Raw genomic sequence first — 23,114 nt, 5'->3', positions numbered from 1 at the left:
CAAGAGGTTGTACTCCAGCAACATTATGTAACATCTCACAGCAGCTTTTATTAACACCTGTTTTTTAAGTCTTATCAAGTCAACTATGTTTGCAATGCAGTTGTGTCGTCATCTTGTGAAGACGGATGTGTTTCTAATATTTAGGTATGACATTCATGTGCAGAACACAGACATTTTTACATGATATATCAAATATAAATCAATAAAATCAACAAGTATCAATAAAATCAACAAGTATGTTAGGTGGGTGTATTATATCACTTCAATTGTTCACTTTTTTGAATAGATGAATATTGGCCTGTGGATTACTGGATGGTAGGAAGTGGTGTAGCGGCAGTTGTCAAAAAAAAAAGCATGTTCACTTCAAACAGACCCTGAAATAGTTTTGGGTTACAAACTTTTGTCTTGTGTTACTTCCTTATTTGTCAATATTCCAAACTAATGATCCAAACTCAGTGAAAAGGACTATGACACCTCTGGACTATCGTAATGTTGAGCGACATCCAGCGACTAGAGGAGGGATAAGACAAGAGAGACCACATCCATCCAACCATTTTCTACCGCTTATTCCCTCTTGGGGTCGCGGGGGGCGCTGGCGCCTATCTCAGCTACAATCGGGCGGAAGGCGGCGTACACCCTGGACAAGTCGCCACCTCATCGCAGGGCCAACACAGATAGACAGACAACATTCACACTCACATTCACACACTAGGGCCAATTTAGTGTTGCCAATCAACCTATCCCCAGGTGCATGTCTTTGGAAGTGGGAGGAAGCCGGAGTACCCGGAGTGAACCCACGCATTCACGGGGAGAACATGCAAAATCCACACAGAAAGATCCCGAGACTGAGATCGAACCCAGGACCACAGTAAACAGTAAAACTGCTTACGGGTAAACCTGTTATAAGCCCCGCCCACAGGCACCCCCTCCTCTGGCTAAAACACTGCCCTACACAAAAACAATAAAATTGTACAAAAATATGAATCTTGGCATTGAAAACGTGCACCAAAAATATTGTATTTTTTCAATGTTTGTATTTATTTGTTGCCAAAACTTGTTTCGTTGCCAATATAACTTTTTCTACACTGTCAATTTTTGGGGGGATACCAAATCTTACTAGCAGTGTTCTGGCTCCATAATATTAATATTATTACAATAATATTCCCCGTGGTTTTTTTATGCGTAACAGTGGCACCCAAAGTGAGCGTGCCTAATAAACTGACCTTTTCTCTGAGAGTGAGGAGCTCATAATGTGGAGGTTCCAGCACCTCCTGGAAGTCTCTGCGGTGGAACAAGTTATTCTTACGCACCAACACCTGACAAATAAAACATGAGTCACATGAGCGTTTTTGTTGCATGAAAAGGACAAGCGGAAGGAAATGGATGGAAAGCCGATTGTGTCTCCAGGAGCACCTTTTTGCGCGGCTGCTTGATTTGCACCAGGATGGAGATGATGAGCAGCAGCAGCACCACTCCAGTGGACACGCAGATGACAGTGCCATGAGTCTTTGTGATGTGGTGGAAAATACCTTTTTGCTTCTTCTCTAGATCAGTAGCACAAAAGACCATGTGAACGTATTTAAATTGAACATAGGGCTCAAAAGGCCACATGCTTTGGACACACCTTCTCATTCAATGCCTTTTCTTTATGTTCATGACTATTTACAGTATACTCAGGGGTCTCAAACTCAATTTACCAGGGGGCCACTGGACGCAGAGTCTGGATGAGGCTGGGCCGCGAGAAAATATTTCTTAAAAAAATGTTGCCTACTCCTCATCATGTCTAGTTGTATAATGACGTTTCAAATTGTATTCCTTGTGCACCGTCGGGGTGCCCCTGTGCTCAACAAAGAAATATTGCATCTCCCACTTTTCCGGGAATTGTCTTTGCACATCACGAACCTTTCTCTTCACTGCAGGCTTTGAAAAAGACATGTTTGGGGTTGTGGAATATATTTGCATTAAAGTTAAGGTTAAAGTACCAATGATTGTCACACATACTGTACTAGATGTGGCGAAATTATTCTCTGCATTTGACCCATTACCGTTGATCACCTCCTGGGAGGTGAGGGGAGCAGTGGGCAGCAGCGCTGCCACGCCCAGGAATCATTCATGGTGATTAAACCCCCAATTCCAACCCTTGATGCTGAGTGCCAAGCAGGGAGGTAATGGGTCCCATTTTTATAGTATTTGGTATGACTCGGCCGGGATTTGAACTCACAACCTACCGATCTCAGGGCGGACACTCTAACCACTAGGCCACTGAGTAGGTTTTAAGCAGGTATTAAGCCGACGCACAGAGAATAATGTTGTTTCTGCAATGTGTGTCGTTCCGCTTTTCCTCCCTACAGCAACACGGCGGTCGGCGGATAATAAGTACCGGGATAGCGTGGGCAAAAAAGTGACGACTCCCAGAGTGTTATCCGGCGTCATATAGAAATATATGTAGTGTTCATCGTGTGAGGCAATTCAAATTGAACAATAGAAAAAACAAACAACGGTTTGAATTGGTCCAGGTTGTTACTGACGGACAGGTGTGGCGGTGTGACTGCAGCCAGGCACATAAGAAAACCCTCGTCTCCATGGCAACGTCTCTGTTGCTTTCACTCATTTGCCGCTTTTCCACAGGGGTAGGCAACCCAGAACGTTGAAAGAGCCATTTTGGACCCAAATAACACAACGCTGTCAAGCGCCACTTAAATATAAATCGCGGGCCGCACTAACATTAAACTTTCATATCACGGTGGGGGCCGCAAAATAAGGTTCTTTTGGGATAAAGGCTTTGTTTAAAAAGGGTAAGCCAGCGAGAAACTGGATTAAAATAGATAAGGAGTGTCAAACTGGTTTTATTTTTATTTGGCCTGTGTGATGAGTTTGCCAAGTATAAAAATTAGCTGTTTTTTTTTTCTTTCTGGATGTCACAATGGCAATTATGTGAGGCAAGCAAACGGTTTATACTTGGGCCGAGGACAAAGTCCATGCTCATTGTGTTTTCCTCAGAATTTTCAACAAACTTGAAATGTTTTGTCCAGGGAATTATTTGTGATGTGTACGTTTTCATAATTTGCTTGTTCTATTTTTGGCCAAAGTAAAAAAAAAAAAAACAACCTGGAGTTAAAGTTAAAGTACCACTGATAGTCACACACACACTAGGTGTGGTGAAATGATCCTCTGCATTCCACCCATCCCCTTGTTCCACCCCCTGGGAGGTGAGGGGAGCAGTAAGCAGGAGCTGTGGCCGCTCTCGAGAATCATTTTGGTGATTTAACCCCCAATTCCAACCCTTGATGCTGATTGTCTTTATTTTTATGTTATCATGCCATGATTTACCATTACAGCCCCATAATTGCCAACCTTGCGACCTCCGAATTCGGGAGATTGGTGGGGGTTGAGGTGGGCGGGGTTTGGTGATAGCATGGGTGTATATTTTAGCGTCCCGTAAGAGTTAATGCTGCAAGGGGTTCTGGGTGTTTATTCTGTTGTGTTTATGTTGTGATACAGTGCGAATGTTCTCCCGAAATGTGTTTAGCATTCTTGTTTGGTGTGGGTTCACAGTGTGGCGCATATTTGTAACAGTGTTAAAGTTGTTTATACGGCCACCCTCAGTGTGACCTGTATGGCTGTTGACCAAGTATGCTTGCATTCACTTATGTGTGTCTGTAAAAGCCGCATATATCTTGTGACTGGGTCGACACGCTCTTTGTATGGAGGACAAGCGGACGTGAAGACAGGTTGTAGAGGACGCTAAGGGCAGTGCTTTTAAGGCACGCCCCCACCCGGGAGAAATTCTGTAGAATGTTTGCCCCGGGAGATTTTCGGGAGGGGCACTGAAATTCATGAGTCTCCCGGAAACCTCGGGAGGCTTGGCAAGTATGTACAGCCCATTTGGGAATAGATTTTCCTCCATGTGGCCCCTGAGCTAAAACTAGTTTGACACCCGTGAAATGAAAAAAAAAAAAAAAACTAGACAAGGGACCGTACGGAGACAAACTGTAACCTAGTCCAAAAGTCCCCTACCTGAAAAAAAGAATAAAAAACTCTGGAATTGATTTTTATGAGATATGAGCATGTTCAATGGACGAGAAATAGTAAAAGGGCCACCAAATGTGTCTATATTTATGTAGTCCATGCAGTCGGTTGTAATGCCCGAGAAGAATTTCAGAATGCAAAGTTGTTTAAATTGTGCCTAATCTCAGCTTTCATGTGTCTGAGATGATCAAGGTCCTCTTTTATAAGCAGGGTTTTCTAAAAAAAAAAAAAAAAACAAGCCCATTGTTACTTTTAAATACTCTGATCACTGCGCTACATCTCCGAAAATAACACTAATTTATTTTTGTGCATACCCTTGGCTAAAAGTATTTTTGACTGTACGTTGTTTGTAGCTTTGCCGCTGCGACTTAACAGCTAACAATTGTCAGGTGTAAGAGCATAAAACATGTACGTGAAAACACCAACATGTACCATGAATTGATTAACATGGACCCCGACTTAAACAAGTTGAAAAACATATTAGGGTGTTACCATTTAGTGCTCAATTGTACGGAATATGTACCGTGCTGTGCAATCTACTAATAAAAGTTTTAATCAATCAATCAATTAATCAAAGGGGATGGCGTGAAATGTTTGTCGATTTCTTCGGCTGATATATTACAGGCATCAGTTTCTTTGCTCACTAACCGACTTCCTTGGCTTCGCTGTCGCACTGAAAATGAGGCCAAATCTCACTAATACCTGTTTTCCCCCCCTGAATTATTCATTGTGGCAGTAATACATCATTCTCACACTCGATTACCCCATCACATGATGCTTTGCGGGCGGCCATTTTGAGAGGCAAGCTTTCATTGTTTACTCGCTTCGCTGCATTCCACTGCACAAAACCGGTTCTAATATCAGTAATCTTACAAAACCAACGCAAATGCCCAGTAAAACACCAAAGAAGCGGTACAGAGATGGTATGGATAAACAAACGAGACAAAGATACGCCAGCAAGACAGAATGCATTGGTATCTATCCATACGAAGTTTGTAAAACTAAAATGACTGCTGACCACAAATGCCTTCCTGCTATAACATACATAGACATTCTAAATTATCTGGTTTGTTCCAAAAGTGCTTATACTATGGAAGAGTTAAAGGCTTTCAAATCACTCGAGGCTTCATCATCATCATTTATTTTTATTCCTTTCGTGAAAATGCATATTTACAAGCCACGTACAATTGACACTGTCATTGTTTTTTTTGTTTTTCTTTCTTATACATTTCCATGATCAGAAACAACCAGTTCGTGAATGGTTGGGTGAAAGATGTGTACAGCATGAGGAAAAATGGGAAAGTTTTGGTGACAGGCAGGGTATGTAAATCTGTACCGTATTTATTTTAACTAGTAAAAAAGGCAATTTATACTCATTACTGTATTTCAAATTCTTTCCTAGTACTGTGTATACAGTTACTAAGTAACAATACATCTAGGGCCTAATTCAATTTTCTTCCATGAACAATTGGCATGATGTCGTTTTAACTAATGGCTTTACAAAAATGTAGCTTAAACATTTCGAAGCTTTACTTTAGTTTGTGTATGAATGTCTAAGTTTGATTTAGTTCGTCCTGGCACATGCATATGATATTGATAATGTTAACCATGTTTAGTTATAATTAGTACTGTGTATTAGCCTAAATGCTAAACAAGGTAAGCCTGAAGGTAACCTTGTTTATTAATGAACATGTTACTAACCTGACAGGCGGATCGGTGCGGCGTCTTCAGTAATGCGGACGTTGTACCGGTCCGTTGTGGTGAAGAAGGAGCTGAGCCGGAAGGCAAAGCTCTCAATTTACCGGTCGATCTACGTTCCCATCCTCACCTATGGTCATGAGCTTTGGGTCATGACCGAAAGGATAAGATCACGGGTACAAGCGGCCGAAATGAGTTTCCTCCGCCGTGTGGCGGGTCTCTCCCTTAGAGATAGGGTAAGAAGCTCTGTCATCCGGGAAGAACTCAAAGTAAAGCCGCTGCTCCTTCAAATCGAGAGGAGCCAGATGAGGTGGTTCGGGCATCTGGTCAGGATGCCACCCGAACGCCTCCCTAGGGAGGTGTTTAGGGCACGTCCAACCGGTAGGAGGCCACGGGGAAGACCCAGGACACGTTGGGAAGACTATGTCTCCCGGCTGGCCTGGGAACGCCTCGGGATCCCCCGGGAAGAGCTAGACGAAGTGGCTGGGGAGAGGGAAGTCTGGGTTTCCCTGCTTACCTGCTTAGGCTGTTGCCCCCACGACCCGACCTCGGATAAGCGGAAGATGATGATGGATGGATGTTACTAACCATAACATTTAAAACGAAACTACCATATTGTGTGCTTTTGGCTGTGAATAGAAACTATTGAAAATCAAACTGCGTGACGATTGTTTGCCTTTCAAAATGGCGCACGACCCTTCGTGACCCGGATGAATGACATCACATGAAAAGGGTGTATTGAGGTTCGCGACATATATTTAATTTTGTCTTGTGGATGGGTGGGACAAGTTGGGAGTGTATCCAATCACAGCTCTATAATTAGTGAAAGAGGGGCGGAGTTATGTATGAAGCCAATTAAATGCTTTTCCTATTCAGATGAACATGTTTTAACATTGTTCCACATAGTAATATGTGTACAACTGGGATAAACTCATTGGATTTTTACTCCCATGATGCCATCAGCAGGCAAGTCATCGATCGTGACATCACAACTGTAAGTTCAATCCAGTATTCCATTATTTTGCAGGAATCAATTTATGGCAGAGGGCCCCGTGTTAAAATGTAATGGCCCCCCTTAAATATTTTTCTGTAGTCGGGTCTGAGACCCATGATGCATTGCGTCTCCACGGTAAGCCCTATTAAGCGTAAACAAAGTCCCACCTTTGCAGTTGCTTTCGTCCCAGGGAAAGACACAGTTTTGTACTCCGTTGCACACCAGAGAGTTGTTGATGCACATGTTGCTGTGGCAGAAGAAGGCACTGCCCATGCAAGGAGCTGCAACACATGAGATATGCAGTGTTGCCACTAGAGGGTACTGTTACACGTCGCAATAACAGGGCAATGTTTAAAAAAAGAGGAGCTTACGGTCTGCGAAAGACGTGAAGAGCATCCGAAAGCGGCTGAGGCGGCTGGTCTCGTCCGCCCACATCCTCACCACGCCCACGCCCGTGTCCAGCATGATGTCATTGGCCACGGTGCTACAAAACTTGGCCTGTGGCCAACAAAATGATGGAGTTTTCTCTCAGTTGAGATACAATGTAAGACCTGAATGCATTCTTTAAAAAAAATGACATTAACGACAAAATAGAGGAAAACACAAATAAGCCATGTGAGCTCAAGAAAATCTTCAACAACCAGCTTCCTGTCTGCAGCCAGAAACTTAACACCAAACTCACCAACATCAACATCAAGGAGGGTGACTCCCTCATTACAGAAAAAATGGAGGTAGGAAGCAGACTTAACACCTTTTTCACCAGCATAGCCATAACTCTACTTAACAAGCTGTCCCAACACTCTGGTCGTTTTGGTTTAGAACACATTAAAGGCCTACTGAAACCCACTACTGCCCACCACGTAGTCTGATAGTTTATATATCAATGATGAAATATTAACATCGCAACACATACCAATACGGCCGGTTTAGTTTACTAAATTACAATTTTAAATTTCCCGTGGAGTTTCTTGTTGAAAACGTCGCGGAATGATGACGTGTATGATGACGCGTATGATGATGCGTGCGCGTGATGTCTCGAGTTGGAGGGGACATATTAGCACGGCACCATTAGCGGCTAAAAGTCGTCTCTTCTCATCGCGCAATTACACAGTATTTTGGACATATGTGTGCTGAATCTTTTGAAATTTGTTCAATTAATAATGGAGAAGTCAAAGTAGAAAGATGGAGGTGGGGAGCTTTAGCCTTCAGCCACACAAACACACGGTGTTTCCTTGTTTAAAATTCCCGTAGGTGAAGCTTTACTATAGATCCAAGCGGTCAAGCGAACATGGATCCCGACCACTAGTCAACCGGCAGGTTTCGGTGAGAAAATTGTGATAAAAAAGTAGCCTCCTACCGGAGATCATATGTCGTGCTGCTGCTGCCGTGACTAATTCCCTCAGAGACTGGCGTCAAGACACCCGTATGACACACACTGGCAACACAATAAATTGACAAGGGATTTCCGAGAATTATCCTAGTAAATGTGTCTAAAAACATCTGAATCGCTCACAATGCAATCGCCTTTTTTTTTTAACTTTAGTTTTTATTTTTATTTTTTTCTAGTCCTTCGCAATCAATATCTTCAGCCACAAATCTTTCATCCTTGCTCAAGTTAATTTGGAAATTGTCGTTTTCTCGGTCCGAATAGCTCTTTTTGTTGGACGCTCCCATTATAAACAATGTGAAGATGCGAGGAGCCCTCACACGGGTGACGTCATCGTCTGCGACTTCCGGTATAGGCAAGGCTTTTTTATTAGCGACCAAAAGTTGCAAACTGTATCGTCGATGTTCTCTACTAAATCCTTTCAGCAAAAATATGGCAATATCGCGAAATGATCAAGTATGACACATAGAATGGACCTGCTATCCCCGTTTGAATAAGAAAATCTAATTTCAGTAGGCCTTTAAAGCCTACTACAGAAAGCTAGGAGTATCCAACAACGATTTCAAAATTAGAAATGGTCTCAGCTGACGAGGTGCTTAAAAAATTGAGCACGCTCCACCTAAACAAGGCCATCGGCCTTGACAATATCCCCTCCAGATTCCCCAGGGACTCTGCCAACACCATTGCCCCAATCATCACACACATAATAAACCTCTCAATTGAACAAGGCCAAGTACCAAAAGATTTCAAGATAGCAAGAGTAACTCCGCTTTTTTAAAAAAGGAAGCAAATTTGAACCTGGTAACTACCGACCTGTTTCCATTGTTTGTGAACAGGTCGATAGATACCTTGCCACTAAAAAACTCATGTACTAATTCCAATCCAGCTTCAGAACTAACCACTCCACTGACATATGCCTTCTCTATCTGACCGACCACATCAAACATTAAGTGTACGCGGGCATATACTGCGGCATGGTCGTGCTGGACCTTCAGAAAGCCTTTGACACCGTTTACCACGCTACACTGTTGGATACGCTCAGAGCAATCGGATTTGATAAACCGCAACGAGCTGGATGCAATCTTACTTGGAGGGGAGGAAACAGGTGTTAGAGGTGACCGGCACCTCTACCCCCTCTCAGTATGCTGTGGAGTCCCCCAAGGCAGTATATTAGGACATTTTACTGTTTTTAATATATGTAAACAACATGTCATCAGCATCCGGCAAGGACAAATCACAGGTGGAAAAAATCCTCAGTGCTGAACTCTGTAGAATTTGCACCTGGCTCGCTAACAATAAGCTATCCATACACTTAGGTAAAATGGAATCCATCCTATTTGGGTCCCAAATCAACCTTAAGGAAGTCAGTGACTTCACTATTAAAGTGGGTGACATTGTTATCACCAGAAAAGACGAGGTCACCTACGTAGGTTCCATTCTAGAGGCTAATCTTTCCTGCGATAAAATGGCAACCAAGGTAATCAAAAAGGTCAACCAACGAACAAGATTTCTCTACAGAATCTCCTCTCTGTTCAACAAAAGCACCATGAAGATTTTAGCGGGAACTCTCATTCAACCTTTTTTCGATTACGCATGCGCCACCTGGTACCCCAGCACCTCCAAAACCCTAAAATCTAAACTCCAAACATCCCAGAACAAGCTAGTCAGGTTACTTCTAGACCTCCAACCCAGATCACACCTCACTCCGATCCACTTCTCCAAAGTGGGCTGGCTCAGGGTGGAGGACAGAGTGAAACAACTTGCACTGAGTCTATAAAGTAGCACTAGTCTATAAAATCCGCTACACCTCCCTGATACCGAAGTACATGTCAAACTACTTCCATAACGCAAATGACCGCCATAACCACAACACTAGGGGGAGCTCCACAAACCACGTTAAACCCAGATTCCGATCCAACAAATGTCTTAACTCATTCTCCTTCTATGCCACATAAATATGAAATGCACTCCCAATAGGTGTAAAAGAAAGTGCATCTCTATCCTCCTTCAAAACCGCACTAAAAGAACACCTCCAGGCAACTTCAACCCTAGACTAACACCCTCCACCCTCCACATCCCACCTCCCCGGAATGTAAATACTCAAAATGTAAATAATCGAATGTATATAATTGTTCTTATGCTTTCTGAACTCACTATGTTCACTGCTCGCTGTACATATCCTACGAAGTCAGACCTACACTGAGTCAATGTCCCTTTCTCAGATGATGCAATTGTTGATGACTGAAGCGCTGACATCAACCAACCCCCCCCCCCCCCCCCCCTCTCCCGGATTGTAAATAATGTAAATAATTCAATGTATATACACTGATGATTAACTTGTGTGATGACTGTATCATGCTGACAGTATATATTTATACCATGAATTGATTTACGTGGACCACGACTTAAACCAGTTGAAAAACGTATTCAGGTGGTCAATTTTACGGAATATGTACTGTACTGTGCAATCTACAAATAAAAGTTTGAAATCAATCAATCAAAGGAATTATTACCTTCAGATCCTCGATGGCATTGCTGCCATCATAAACAGCCACAAAGTTCTTCTTGCATTCATTGGAGTTCTCCATCTGGTATTCTAAGAACCGCAGGTAAATCTGCAAAAAACAATATGAAGTTGCAGGAATGTAGGTCTGCTCAGATGTAATAAATGAAGATTATGGATGGACTGTACAGCCTGCAATCTAAGGTCCAGTGGCGATTGCTCTAAGACTGCAAGGGAAGCTCAGCTTCCCCTAAAATGTACAAAAATAAGTGATTAAATATATAGCATTGTGTGTACATGTTATTGACTAAATACAATGCACTCTTTTGTTCAGAATCAGCTTCTTATCACTGGTAACGACACGAATTTCCTCTCTCTCATTCCCGCAGCTTCACTGTGCTTTAAACAGTATAGGCGCTCGCCGACCTCAGAGTTAGATGAGGAAGCCAAACAAGACGAGTCATTGGATAAATGCTGGGCTTTGTTCCGCCCATCGGACTCTCAGCATCTCTGGGAGTCTTTGGGGCAGTGGTGTTTGCAGCGAAACAAGACGAGTCGGATAAATGCTGGGCTTTGTCCCGTCCATCGGACGCTCAGCGTCTCTGGGGTCTATGGGGCTGTGAGCTAGCCTCGGCTGGCCCGGACGCTCAACTTCTGCATGATGATTGGATGATCTGTCTAAGGCCGATTCCCTTTTTGATTAACAGCGAAATGCGCAAATCAGCGATCTTGTGCTGTAAACTTCTGTGGAAGCTTCTGCTGAACCCCTCCTCCGTCTCAAAGCACTCACAGGCGGACACATTTCGCACTAGCCTCGCTCCAGTCCCTATTGAACAACAAAACATACATTTGTAATGCACACAAATGCAAACAAGTGTACAGACTATTGACATTAGCGGCAACAATTGGAGCTACATCTGCAGGTGTAGAGAGGAGCTTCTTCTGTTTAAAGTGGCTCAAGTCTTACACCCACAACACCATGGGCCAAGGCTGTTCAAGCAGCCCAGCTCTGCTGGCCATTGAGAGGACACTTGTCAAATCCCTGGAAAGGAGGCCTTCTTGGTACGACAGGGTCACAGATCACTTTCTTAAAAAGGAACAGAGGGTAAAATTTACAGATAAATAAACCAAATACATTTTATGATTTAAGCTAAAAATTGAGCTTCCCTTCCTTGAGAGACCAGCATCTGCCACTGCTTAGGTCTGATGTGTCCATATTTGCCAACCTTGAGACCTCTAAATTCGGGAAATGGGGGGTTGGGGGAGGGGCGGGGGGGGGGGGGGGAGTGGTTAGGGTAAGCGGGATTTTGTGGTACCGGGGGGTGTATATTGTAGCGTCCTAGAAGAGGTAGTGCTGCAGGGGGTTCTATTGTGTTTATGTTGTGTTACGGTGCAGATGTTTTCCTGAAATGTGTTTGTCATTCTTGTTTGGTGTGGGTTCACAGTGTGGCGCATATTTGTAACAGTGTTAAAGTTATTTAAAAGGCCACCCTCAAGGTGACCTGTATGGCTGTTGATCAAGTATGCCTTGCATTTACTTATGTGTGTGTAAAAGCTGCATATATTATGCTGTTGGATGGAGGAAAAGCGGAGGTTAAAGGCAGTGGCTTTAGGGAACGCCCCCAATATTGTTGTCCGGGTGGAAATCGTTAGAAATTCGAGAGAATGGTTGCCCCGGGAGGTTTTTGAGAGGGGCACTGAAAATTGGCAGTCTCCCGGGGAAATCGGGAAGGTTGGCAAGTATGTATTTGTATGTATTTGTCTTTGCCTCCTCGTGGAACGTTTTCAGAACATTTGGTGCAAATGGAATGTGAAAAGTCTTCTGTGAGAGAGTCGAGCCATGATTGTTGACACTGAGCTCAGTGGAAGTTTACCACAAGCAGGAAAAAAGGAGTGCTTGATTTGCTCATTTTACCATGAATTGATTAACGTGGACCCCGACTTAAACAAGTTGAAAAACTTATTCGGGTGTTACCATTTAGTGGTCAATTGTACGGAATATGTACTGTACTGTGCAATCTACTAATAAAAGTATCAATCAATCAATCAACCAATCAATCAATCAATCAATCAATCAATCAATCAACTCACCCTCACCCAGCCACATCCAAGCATTTTTTGTAATCAGTTATCGCAGCTATTTTTATTGTTATTGGCTTTATCAGTGGGCCGTCATCATTTCTCATATTTTCACCCCTAAAAACAACTGAGACTACTGTCCTGTTCATGGGTGGCCTTGTGACTTTGTAACGTAGCTGTTACGTTGGGAACACATGGTGATACACGGATTGTTCTTCCAAGCGATGCAGCAGGAACTCCGGAGACAAGGGTACAGGTAGGAAATGATTTATTTCTATAAATCATTCAAAAGAAATACAGAAAACAAACAAAACAAGCGTGGCTATAGCACAGGAAAACAAAGCATCTGCACAAGAAAAGGCAAAGCTTAGTTCAGGAATCCAGAGTAACACACGTAACCGTTTGCAAGAGAGCAAACAAAAACATCGGACTGAGTGAGGCGACAAGGAGGACTAAATACAGGTGAGCGTCCCGAACACGAATCAGAGGCAGGTGAAAACATTCAGCACCCATGACAACCAAGAAACACAAAGCAGGGGTGCTGAAACAGAACTTAAACCAGAAATGAATTAAAACCTAAAAAAAATGCAAACAAACTATAATCCGGGCAAGGGATCATAACAGTAGCCTTCTTTCTCCAGAAATAAGATGACGCTTCATGTATAGATTCGGGTTCATCATTGATCTCAAACACAATTACATCCTGATACATCACATACTTCCAGTGTCTCATTACTACATGTTCGAAACGGAGTGGGAAGAAGCAGAGTTTGTTTAAATTTACCCCATTTCCATTTCCATTTCTAACATATTTATTTACTTCCTTTTCTCAATTTGTGCATAATTTAAATCCAAAAATAGTGCATCAAAAAGTTATCCATAAATAGTTAAATATATTTAAGGTCACTGTAGTTTACTAATGAAGCCTTAGCTTGACGCTCCTCTACTTTCTCCTGCTCCCCGCTTGCTGCGGCAACAACAAACAAAACTCCAAATGCTCCTCTTTATATTGTATTGTTTACTTGTGAACTTAATTAGTCAAAAACGTCAAACAATAACGATGTGGGGAAAATGAATGGCAAAATGAAGCGAGCAGGAAAAAGTAAGAAAAAGAAAGAGTAAGGTAAAAAAAACTGTGTGGTTCGATTCCATATACCTGACTGCCATAACCATAATACATTGTGTCCAAACCTAATTACCACACAGATCCTTCCGCCATAAATGCAATTAAACAGTTACATATTCTTCACTGTATTAAAGCAGTATAAAATAGTACCTTATCAAATTATTCACACAAATGTAATGATTACAAATAAAGTGTACCTTTTAATTATTATAAGCGTGCAATATATACATTTTCGTATTATTCAACTGAAGTAAATAGTCCCCTCTTGGCTGAATAAACATAAAGCACTTTCCATAAAATGTATAATAACTTGAACAGCATTTATGCTCCTACAGTCACATGCAGAGATGTATATTATGATCTCATATTTTAACAAAGTATACATTGTTTTTTAGGATACTAATTCTTTGTGCTTTGCATATACTTTGAGTTTGAAAAGTTGACTAAATTGGAACATATTAGTACTTTGTTTGACTTATTTGTTAAATCCATTCCATTATTTAATTCCACATACTAAAGATTTTAAGTGTTGTACGTGCATACAAATGTTTGAAGTTACGTTTTTTACCTAATGTTATATTTCTCCTCATTTGTTGAGAATAATTTTTGTACATTCTTAGCAGGTGATAGTTTGTTTCCTTTCCTTCTGCTTGGTGAGAAGTGGAAAGGAATTCTTATAGCTTGACACCAAGATCCATACAGCGTTTTGTGTATTTATTAGAAAACATTACTTTGTATTTCATAGGGCAGTAAGGATAACGTTGCGTATGCGGAGCTTATTTTAAGCATATTACAAAGTGTATATTAAAGTATGTATTAAAGAGCATTTTAAAGCGCATATTAAAGCGTGTATTCAAGTGTCCAACAAAAGTATGACAATTCAATCCTGTCCTCTCTCCTATTTCCTCCTTTGCCCAGGTGAATGCTCGTCTTATAAATACTTCCTGTATATGGATTGACAAAGCCATTTCCATGCCCAAGTGTCCAGCACCTCCTTTCAACTCTGCACAAACACCCCCCAACACACAGGTCCCCAAAACCTGCACATCATTTTAGCACCAAGTCATTGAATTTCAATATTTGTGATTCAATAAAAAAAAGTGTTAGTATGTTCTCTGTATCTAACCTTATGTATTTTTCTAATTGCTCTTTTTTGTGACGCCGTAAGTGAATAAAGCGTACTATTGTATTTATTTCCCCATATTTCTACACAGTAACTCAGATGTGGTAACACTAGTGAGCAGTAAAGGATATGAAGTGTTTTTTTTGTTCAGAACATTTCTTGCTATCCTCATTTTATTCTTGCCACCTAACGTTGTGTATTTTTTATGAGATTTCAAATTCATTTTGTCATCCACTATTACACCCAAAATGTGTAATTATTTTACTAATATCTACTTTGTCTATTCGTGTTTCTGTTTGACTTTCTCTTCTACTGTTACTGAATATCATTATTTTAGTTTTACTGATAATCAAAGATAGTCTGTTTTTGTTAAACCATCTTTTCTCATTGATAACGTTTGTATTAGCTTCTGTGTGTTCTCTCCTGAACAAAATGGTAAATGGGTTGTACTTGTATAACGCTTTTATACCTTTTTTTTTAAGGGACTCAAAGCGCTTTCACACTATTCTCCACATTCACCCATTCACACACACATTCACAGACTGATGGCGGGAGCTGCCATGTAATACGCTAACTAGGACCCATCAGGAGCAAGGGTGAAGTGACTTGCTCAAGGACACAACGGACGTGACTAGAATGGTAGAAGGTGGGGATTGAACCAGGAACCCTCAGATTGCTGACACGGCCGCTCTCCCAACTTCGCCACGCCGTCCCCCAAAATGCAGTTGTATCATCTGCAAATAATACTAACTTGAAGTCCTTTGTAACTTTACAAATGTTGTTTGTATAGAGATGAAACCATAAGCAGAGGTGTGTTCTCCTAGCTTCTCAGGCCAGCAAGATGGACAGCACCGCCAACGGTTATATCAGGAAGTGGCTGGGCCTCCCCCGCTGTTTCTCGGACACAGGTCTTTTTGGCAAGAACATTCTGCAACTTCCTCTAAAGTCCATCAATCTGGGTTACAGGCAGGAGAAGACTCGCCTTGTACTGGAGATGAGGGAATCAAGAGACGAAGCTGTGAAGAGTGCAGCGGTGACTGTCCGCACTGGACAAAAGTGGAGGGCCCAGGTAGAAGTGGACCAAGCTGTCTCGAGGCTGAAATATAAGGAGATCCTGGGAAGAGTCCAAGACAGCCGGGCAGGACTGGGATGGGGGAAACCAGTCCAGTTCTGGTCCAAAGCCACGAGACAGCAGAGGAAGGCCATGGTGGTGGAAGAGGTCACACAAGTGGCACAAGACCAGTATCGGGTCAAGGCCGTATCACAGGGAAAACAGGGGGCATGGACTCGCTGGGAGGATACCATTCAAAGAGTCATAACCTGGGCCGACATCTGGCGAACTCCTCAATCTCGGCTAAGCTTCCTTGTGAGGGCAGCGTATGACACCCTGCCATGCCCTCGAAACCTCGCCCAGTGGTTCGGAAGCGATAGCAAGTGCTCCCTGTGCAGCAAAGACAATGCAGGACTCAAGCACATCCTTTCAGGTTGCAACGTCGCGCTGACGCAGGGGCGCTTCCGGTGGCGACACAATCAGGTGCTGAGGAAGTTGGCAGAGCTGTTAGAGAGATGCAGAGTCGGGGCAAACAACGCCACAGATCCCCATTGGCCAAACATCACTTTTATCAAACCAGGTGAGGTAGGACAGAAGACAGAGAAGGGAAGATCATCACTTCTGCTTACCCCTGGTAAGGGCTGGGAGATGCGCGTAGACCTGGACAAGCAGCTAGTCTTCCCAACTGAGGTAATACAGACAACGCTAAGACCAGACGTTGTGATGTGGTCCTCAGCTGCTAAGAAAGTCCTCATCATTGAACTAACCATGCCATGGGAGGAGGGAATACCAGTAGCACATGAGTTCAAAAGGTCAAAGTACAGCAACCTAGCAGAGGACTGCAAGGGGGGAGGCTGGTCTGCGTCCATTCACCCCGTGGAGATTGGATGCAGGGGCTTCGTAGGAGGTTCTACAACCCGGCTCCTGCGTGCGGCGGGGATGACCGGTTCCAGCCTGAGGCAGGCCATCAAGGAGTTGGCAGAGGAGGCAGAGAAGGCAAGTTTCTGGATGTGGTTAAGAAGGAGGGACAACACTTGGGGCTCAACACCCCAGTGAGGTCAGTTGCAGGGAGTGGCGCGGGGAGACGTCCCCGCGTAGCCACTGCCCCCCCACCGCGAGGTGTCCTGGCTTGGGGGAGAAACATCAGTGAACGGTGGCACCAGCTGACGACCCTGCAGCTGACCTCGAAGTGCACTGGAGGAGGTGCGACAGGCAGAGATGCCTAGCAGTTAGGTCTGTACATATTAATTGCATATTGCTTCTTGTTGGTCAAGTAGCTTGTTACCCAGTTCAAGACCAACCCTCTGATACCATAATGTTCTAATTTTATTATTAAAATTTGGTGAACTTTTGTTAGATCCATACACGCTGCAGCTGCACATTGCTTACCATCTATTGCATTTGTAATCTCCCTAGTCATTTTGATTAATGCCATTGGGGTTGAGATGTTGCTCTGTATCTGTATTCCGCTTTTATTCATGAATTTGTCCAATCTGTTGTCTAATAGTTTTGTGAATTATTTTAGGAACTTGCGGAAGTTGGTAAACAGGGCAAACGTTTATAAACTGGTGTTTGTCTCCATTCTTATAAATCTGTACAGCTTTTGTCTCGGAATGTACCTGTCACACCGCGGTGAGGGATGTCTTGTCTTGGGTTTTTCTGTCTTATGGTTTGCATGTTTTAAATTGAAAAGTAATTCTCCTCTCGTTTCAGGTCACTTGCCCTTCCTTTTGTGTCATCAGTCTGACATCATCCCTGTTCTCTAATTGTTTCCAGCTGTTCCCTATTACCTTCATGTGTTTTATAAGCTCACTCCTATGGGGCGGCATAGCTCGGTTGGTAGAGCGGCCGTGCTAGCAACTTGAGGGTTGCAGGTTCGATTCCCGCTTCCGCCATCCTAGTCACTGCCGTTGTGTCCTTGGGCAAGACACTTTAGCCACCTGCTCCCAGTGCCACCCACACTGGTTTAAATGTAACTTAGATATTGGGTTTCACTATGTAAAGCGCTTTGAGTCTCTAGAGAAAAGTGCTATATAAATATAATTCACTTCACTTAATTCACTTCACTCCTTCCTTTGTTCTGTGCCACATTGTCTTGTTTATTCGTGCTCTCTAGCATCCATGTCCTTGTCCATGCCTTGCCTTGTCTCGTGTTTATGTCCCTTGAGCCTGAACCCCTTTGTGAATATTTTGAGTTTTCCTTTCTTCCTCCTCAGCAGAGTGATTTTGATTATTCCGTTATTCGGCCGCAGTGGTAAGTTTCAGTTAAAACATTTTCATTCATTCCTCAACTTTTTGAGTGACTATTTTTGTTAAAACTTTATTAGATTAGGTAGTGTAGAAATTTTCATAGATGTTGTTTTGGTCCTCTGTTGGAGCGTTTTTTGTTAAATACTTTTTATAGCATATACGGCGTCAATTATAGTTCGTCTTTACTTTTGTGTTTTCTCCGTTTGGAGTGATTTTCGGTTGTTCTTTCTTTTTCTGGAACCTTTTCGCCGAGTAGTTTTTTTGTGATTATAGATATTGTTATTTCTTGACTTTGGAGGTAAAAGGAAGTTGTCAAAATAAAAGCCTGTCTAAAGTCCCAACTCTACATCTGAGTCCAATCCTTTTACCAAGCGTGACAGTACCTCTTTGAAACCATAGGTTGCTGATTCAGGTTAAAGGTTTCTTTGTTTCCATATCAAATTCAGTTACAATCAGTTGAGGTCTTGGGTTTACGAATATTCACAATTTTGATAATTTCCTCCTTAGGAGTTGGGATTTCTGTCATTAGTATCATTGAAGTTCTCAATTGGCATGAGATTGGTAATCCGACCTTTCTTCCAGATTTGGTCCAATATTCACAAAGTCGTTTTTCAATTTTTCAACAGTAATTTGTAAGCTTAAGCCACAGTGCTCAATACATATACGTTTGTACACAAAGATAGATAGATAGATGGATAGTGCTTTATTGATTCCTTCAGGAGAGTTTCCTCAGGAAAATGTACACTGGGGTGTGCCAAAGTAATTTGGGGTAGCAGCTTGAGAAAAATATAGAGAAATGATGTAGGCCTGCTAAGCTTTGAGTTAAGTGCAAACTGTATTCTAAAAAATAATAAAATTGGCCCCAGAAAATCAGCGTGTCACTGAAAATGAGAGGCCCATAATTTAGGTATAAGTGAAATTAAGTCCTACTTTTGTAATTTTTTTGGAAATATGAGTTGATTTTTATTCAAATGTATCTATTTCTGCTCAATAATTTGACTTTGAATAAAGCAACAAACGATGTAACGTGTGAGATACCTTGTTTTTTGAGAGAGTGCGTATGGTCCAGATGCAGTCCACAGCCTGGTCTGGCTTCACCTTATACTCTTCTTCAACCTGACTGGACCGGATCATGCCGTCAGCCCCCGTCAACTCAAACTGACAATCTGAAGAAGGGAATTGCTAAGTCATCAGGTTTGGATGTAAAAAGTAGCTGCGTTCTTTCACTACCTGGGATTGGGTTTAAGAGTCCTCCCACATGCAGATGGAACTCTGGGTCTTTGGATGGAGATGTTTACGTGTGATTTCACCATCATTGCAAACAATTAAGGCTACCAGAGGAACAAATGTCATCACCTGCCGTGAAGCTGTAGCGGACTTGGAAGCCGATGCCCTCCAGCTCCTCGTCACTGAAGAAGCGGATCCACATGAAGCGGCCGCTGGACAGGACCAGTCCCGGAGAGGGGGCACCACAGAAGCGATTGATGAGCGGCGAGAAGCTGAAGGGGCCGTCACGCACCTCGATGTGGTCGAAACGACACTCAAAGGACGCCTCGATGTAGAAGGCCTTGTCGAACAACAGCTCGATCCTCTGCCTGGGAAGGGCTGGGGGGAGGTAGCGTTAGTGCCAGCGAGATGAATGAAAAAACATCTTCGTCCTTGTACTGCGGTACCTCAAGCTAAGAGTAATTTACCCCGACTGTCAGGCTTTAAGTTGTGAGCATAATTTAAGTTATGATGTTACCCGTCGCCGGTTAAGGTAGTGACTATGCACAAATCCACAATCTTGCCCTCAAACCTTCAGATCTGTGAAAGTTAGGGCAAAGGAGAAGAAGCGGATGCCCGAATCAGAAAAAAACAACCATTAAAAACATGCGAGCGACACAGCGAGTCGGGCCCAGCCGCGGCACTCAAAGCCTTAGCCAATCTCAACGGCATGCAGCTAACAACAGACATGTATGCATGAAAATATAGAGAAGCTGCCCAGTTTTAATACGTTCTGTCTCTAAATTGGACAATCAAAATTTTGGTACACAGACACAGCTCGCGGTCAACTTTGAACTGTAACTTAAAGGCCTACTGAAACCCACTACTACCCACCACGCAGTTTGATAGTTTATATATCAATGATGAAATATTAACATTGCAACACATGCCAATATGGCCTTTTTAGTTAACTAAATTGTAATTTTAAATTTCCTGGGAGTTTCGTCTTGAAAACATTGTGTAATGATGACGTGTACGCAAGACGTCTTTAGGAAGTGTGAGCGCTACGCACACACACAGCTAAATGTCGTCTGCTTTAACGGCATAATTACACAGTATATTGAAGAACTGTGTTGCTGAATCTTTTGCAATTTGTTCAATTAATATTGGAGAAATCAAAGTAGCAAGATGGAGTTGGGAAGCTTTAGCCTTTAGCCACACAAACACACGGTGATTCCTTGTTTAAAATTCCTGGAGGTGAAAATTTACTATGGATCACAGCGCGGTCAAGCGAACATGAAACAGGACGGAATGTCAACCAGCATGTTTCGGTGAGAAAATTGTGGATAAAAAGTCGCTTCTTACCGGAGAAAAGCTGAGCTTGTGTCGTCCATAGCTGCCGTCGACTCCCCTGAGACACTGCGCGTCAACACACCCGTGGACGTACACCTCCGACTATCAGGTACTATTTAACTCACTGAAACACTAACAACAGAATAGAAAGATAAGGGATTTCCCAGAATTATCCTACTAAATGTGTCTAAAAACATCGGAATCCGTCCCAATGCAAACGCATTTTTAATTTTTTTGTTTTTTTTTCTAGTCCGTCGCTATCAATATCCTCAAACACGAATCTTTCATCCTTGCTCAAATTAATGGGGAAATTGTCGTTTTCTCGGTCCGAATAGCACTTTTTGTTGGAGGCTCCCATTATAAACAATGTGAATATGTGAGGAGCCCCCACACTTGCGACGTCATCGTCTGCGACTTCTGGTAGAGGCAGGGCTTTTGTCTTAGCACCGAAAGTTGCGAACTTTATCGTGGATGTTCTCTACTAAATCCTTTCGCGAAATGATCAAGTATGACACATAGAATGGACCTGCTATCCCCGTTTGAATAAGAAAATCTCATTTCAGTAGGCCTTTAAAGGCGTCTATGTGCATAATAATTCCTATTGTTACAAGTTCAGAAGAAACACCTAAAGAAGTCTGCTCCCCAAATGAAATGCTGAGCATTAATACATTATTTCATAAAACTACTGTAGTTGTCCGTTTGTCTTTTATTGTATTGTTTTTCCTACAATATTTCTTATCCTAAAATTGTGTTTTTCTTTACAAAAGGTATGTTTCGTATCAACATTGTTAAATAAATATCCTCGCTCATCCATGCGGACTGGACACTGGCCGAGAGTTGGTGGGCGGCCGAGTGTCTTGGTTTCTTTGTTGGGTCTGCTCCTGTTTCTGGCCATTCTCACCCCACCCCGGGAACACTGCAGAAGCCACCACAGTGTATATGTTTTTTTGTTCTTTGTTGTTGTTGTTCTCGTTTTACTTTTGTAGCTGTGTGTAGAAATGACTGATTGCATCAGCTCCGCTCTTTGTGTTCTTTGATGTTTGATGTTTCCCTCTTACTAAGGCTTAGCTATGGCTATGAGGTTCCTTGGCCTCAGTCTGGACCCCCTCTCCAGGGGCGCAGCGTTAGACTGACTTTTTTCTCTTCCCTCCCCCACCCAATGCAAACGCAATGCATTTACCAGTTTCTCACCTTTTTGTAAGGGTCGCTGGAAGTTGGCGGAACCGTTAGCGATCGTTTTCTGTCTCCCTGTAATGTTTGTCTGATCTTGAATGGGAATGTGCTGAAAATCGTAATTTCCCCCCGGGGATTATTAAAGTATTTCTAATACTGACCCCAAAAGGGACAAGCGGTAGAAAATTGGATGGATAGATGGATTCTGATTCTGAAAAGTGGGGGTTTTTTAGGAGGGCCAAGCATGGATCCCATTGATTTCAATTCATTTTAATGGGCGAGTTACAAGCTCGTCGTGGAACCAATTGAGCTTGTAAGTTGAGGTACTTTTATGAACGTAAGACATTGTAAAAAACATTTGTTTCAAAGATCAATCAATGGCACACATCCTTGGAAAGAGTAATGCCGCAATGAGGTTGTCATAGCAATCTGGCATCGCCTCTTTCAGTGGTGTTACAAAATTAGACACTTTCAGTGGTTCCTAAACATTCCTTTATGCTTGTAACCATTACATATGAACTGCCACAAAAATATTTGGTGCTTCCTTTTAAAAATTATTTATGTTTATACACGTTTATGCAGAGGCTCTTACTTTGTAACGTTTTATTTTGAAAGTATCACTTTAGTTTTCACATTACTTATGTTACGATTGGTACCTTTCTGTCTGTGCAGAAGTCATTACCAATCTGAGTTTTCCAACAATGTGAAATACACATTTGAAGCCTGAATGTATTATCCTAAGTAGGGACATCTATTGCTACGACATTATCGATACCAATATCGATATTACTTCTCAATACCTGTATTCATTGATACTCTTATCGGTACTATATATAATTTGTATTAATAAAGTTGTGGAAAAAAATCATTTATTTTTAGCACAAGAGGTTGTTGTTATCTTTTATTGATGCCTGCTTTTTAAGTCTTAAACAAGTCAGCTATGTTTGCAGTGCAGTTGTTATGTCATCATCTTGTGAAGACCACACAGATCCCTCACTGTGTTTCTATTCATCACTCAGTTATAAATAATATATGTGTTGCATTCATGTGCAACACATAAAGTATTATGACAACCATATAATACTAATCAATACAATCAATTAGCATGTTAGGTGGGAGTGCATTCAAGCAAGGTGTGTTTT

At 42.3% G+C, this 23,114-nt stretch overlaps 1 protein-coding gene across 3 annotated transcripts in view; it reads right to left on the bottom strand.

Moving 5' to 3' along the window:
- neto2b (neuropilin (NRP) and tolloid (TLL)-like 2b) overlaps positions 1–23,114 on the bottom strand; it is a 69,181-nt gene that overhangs the window by 5,708 nt on the left and 40,359 nt on the right. For all 3 annotated transcript variants that reach the window (XM_061894890.1, XM_061894889.1, XM_061894888.1), the window contains 8 exons: positions 19,597–19,845; positions 19,471–19,518; positions 19,279–19,406; positions 10,622–10,723; positions 7,093–7,219; positions 6,889–7,002; positions 1,414–1,544; positions 1,224–1,316 (listed from right to left, as the gene is read on the bottom strand). In XM_061894890.1, coding sequence (XP_061750874.1) covers positions 1,224–1,316; positions 1,414–1,544; positions 6,889–7,002; positions 7,093–7,219; positions 10,622–10,723; positions 19,279–19,406; positions 19,471–19,518; positions 19,597–19,845 — 992 coding nt within the window. The remainder of the gene's footprint in view (positions 1–1,223; positions 1,317–1,413; positions 1,545–6,888; positions 7,003–7,092; positions 7,220–10,621; positions 10,724–19,278; positions 19,407–19,470; positions 19,519–19,596; positions 19,846–23,114) is intronic.

The sequence above is a fragment of the Nerophis ophidion genome, linkage group LG03, assembly GCF_033978795.1.
Source record: "Nerophis ophidion isolate RoL-2023_Sa linkage group LG03, RoL_Noph_v1.0, whole genome shotgun sequence".
NCBI lineage: Eukaryota > Metazoa > Chordata > Actinopteri > Syngnathiformes > Syngnathidae > Nerophis > Nerophis ophidion.
Note: the sequence above shows the minus strand (reverse complement) of the source record. Positions and strands in the feature narration are given on the sequence as shown.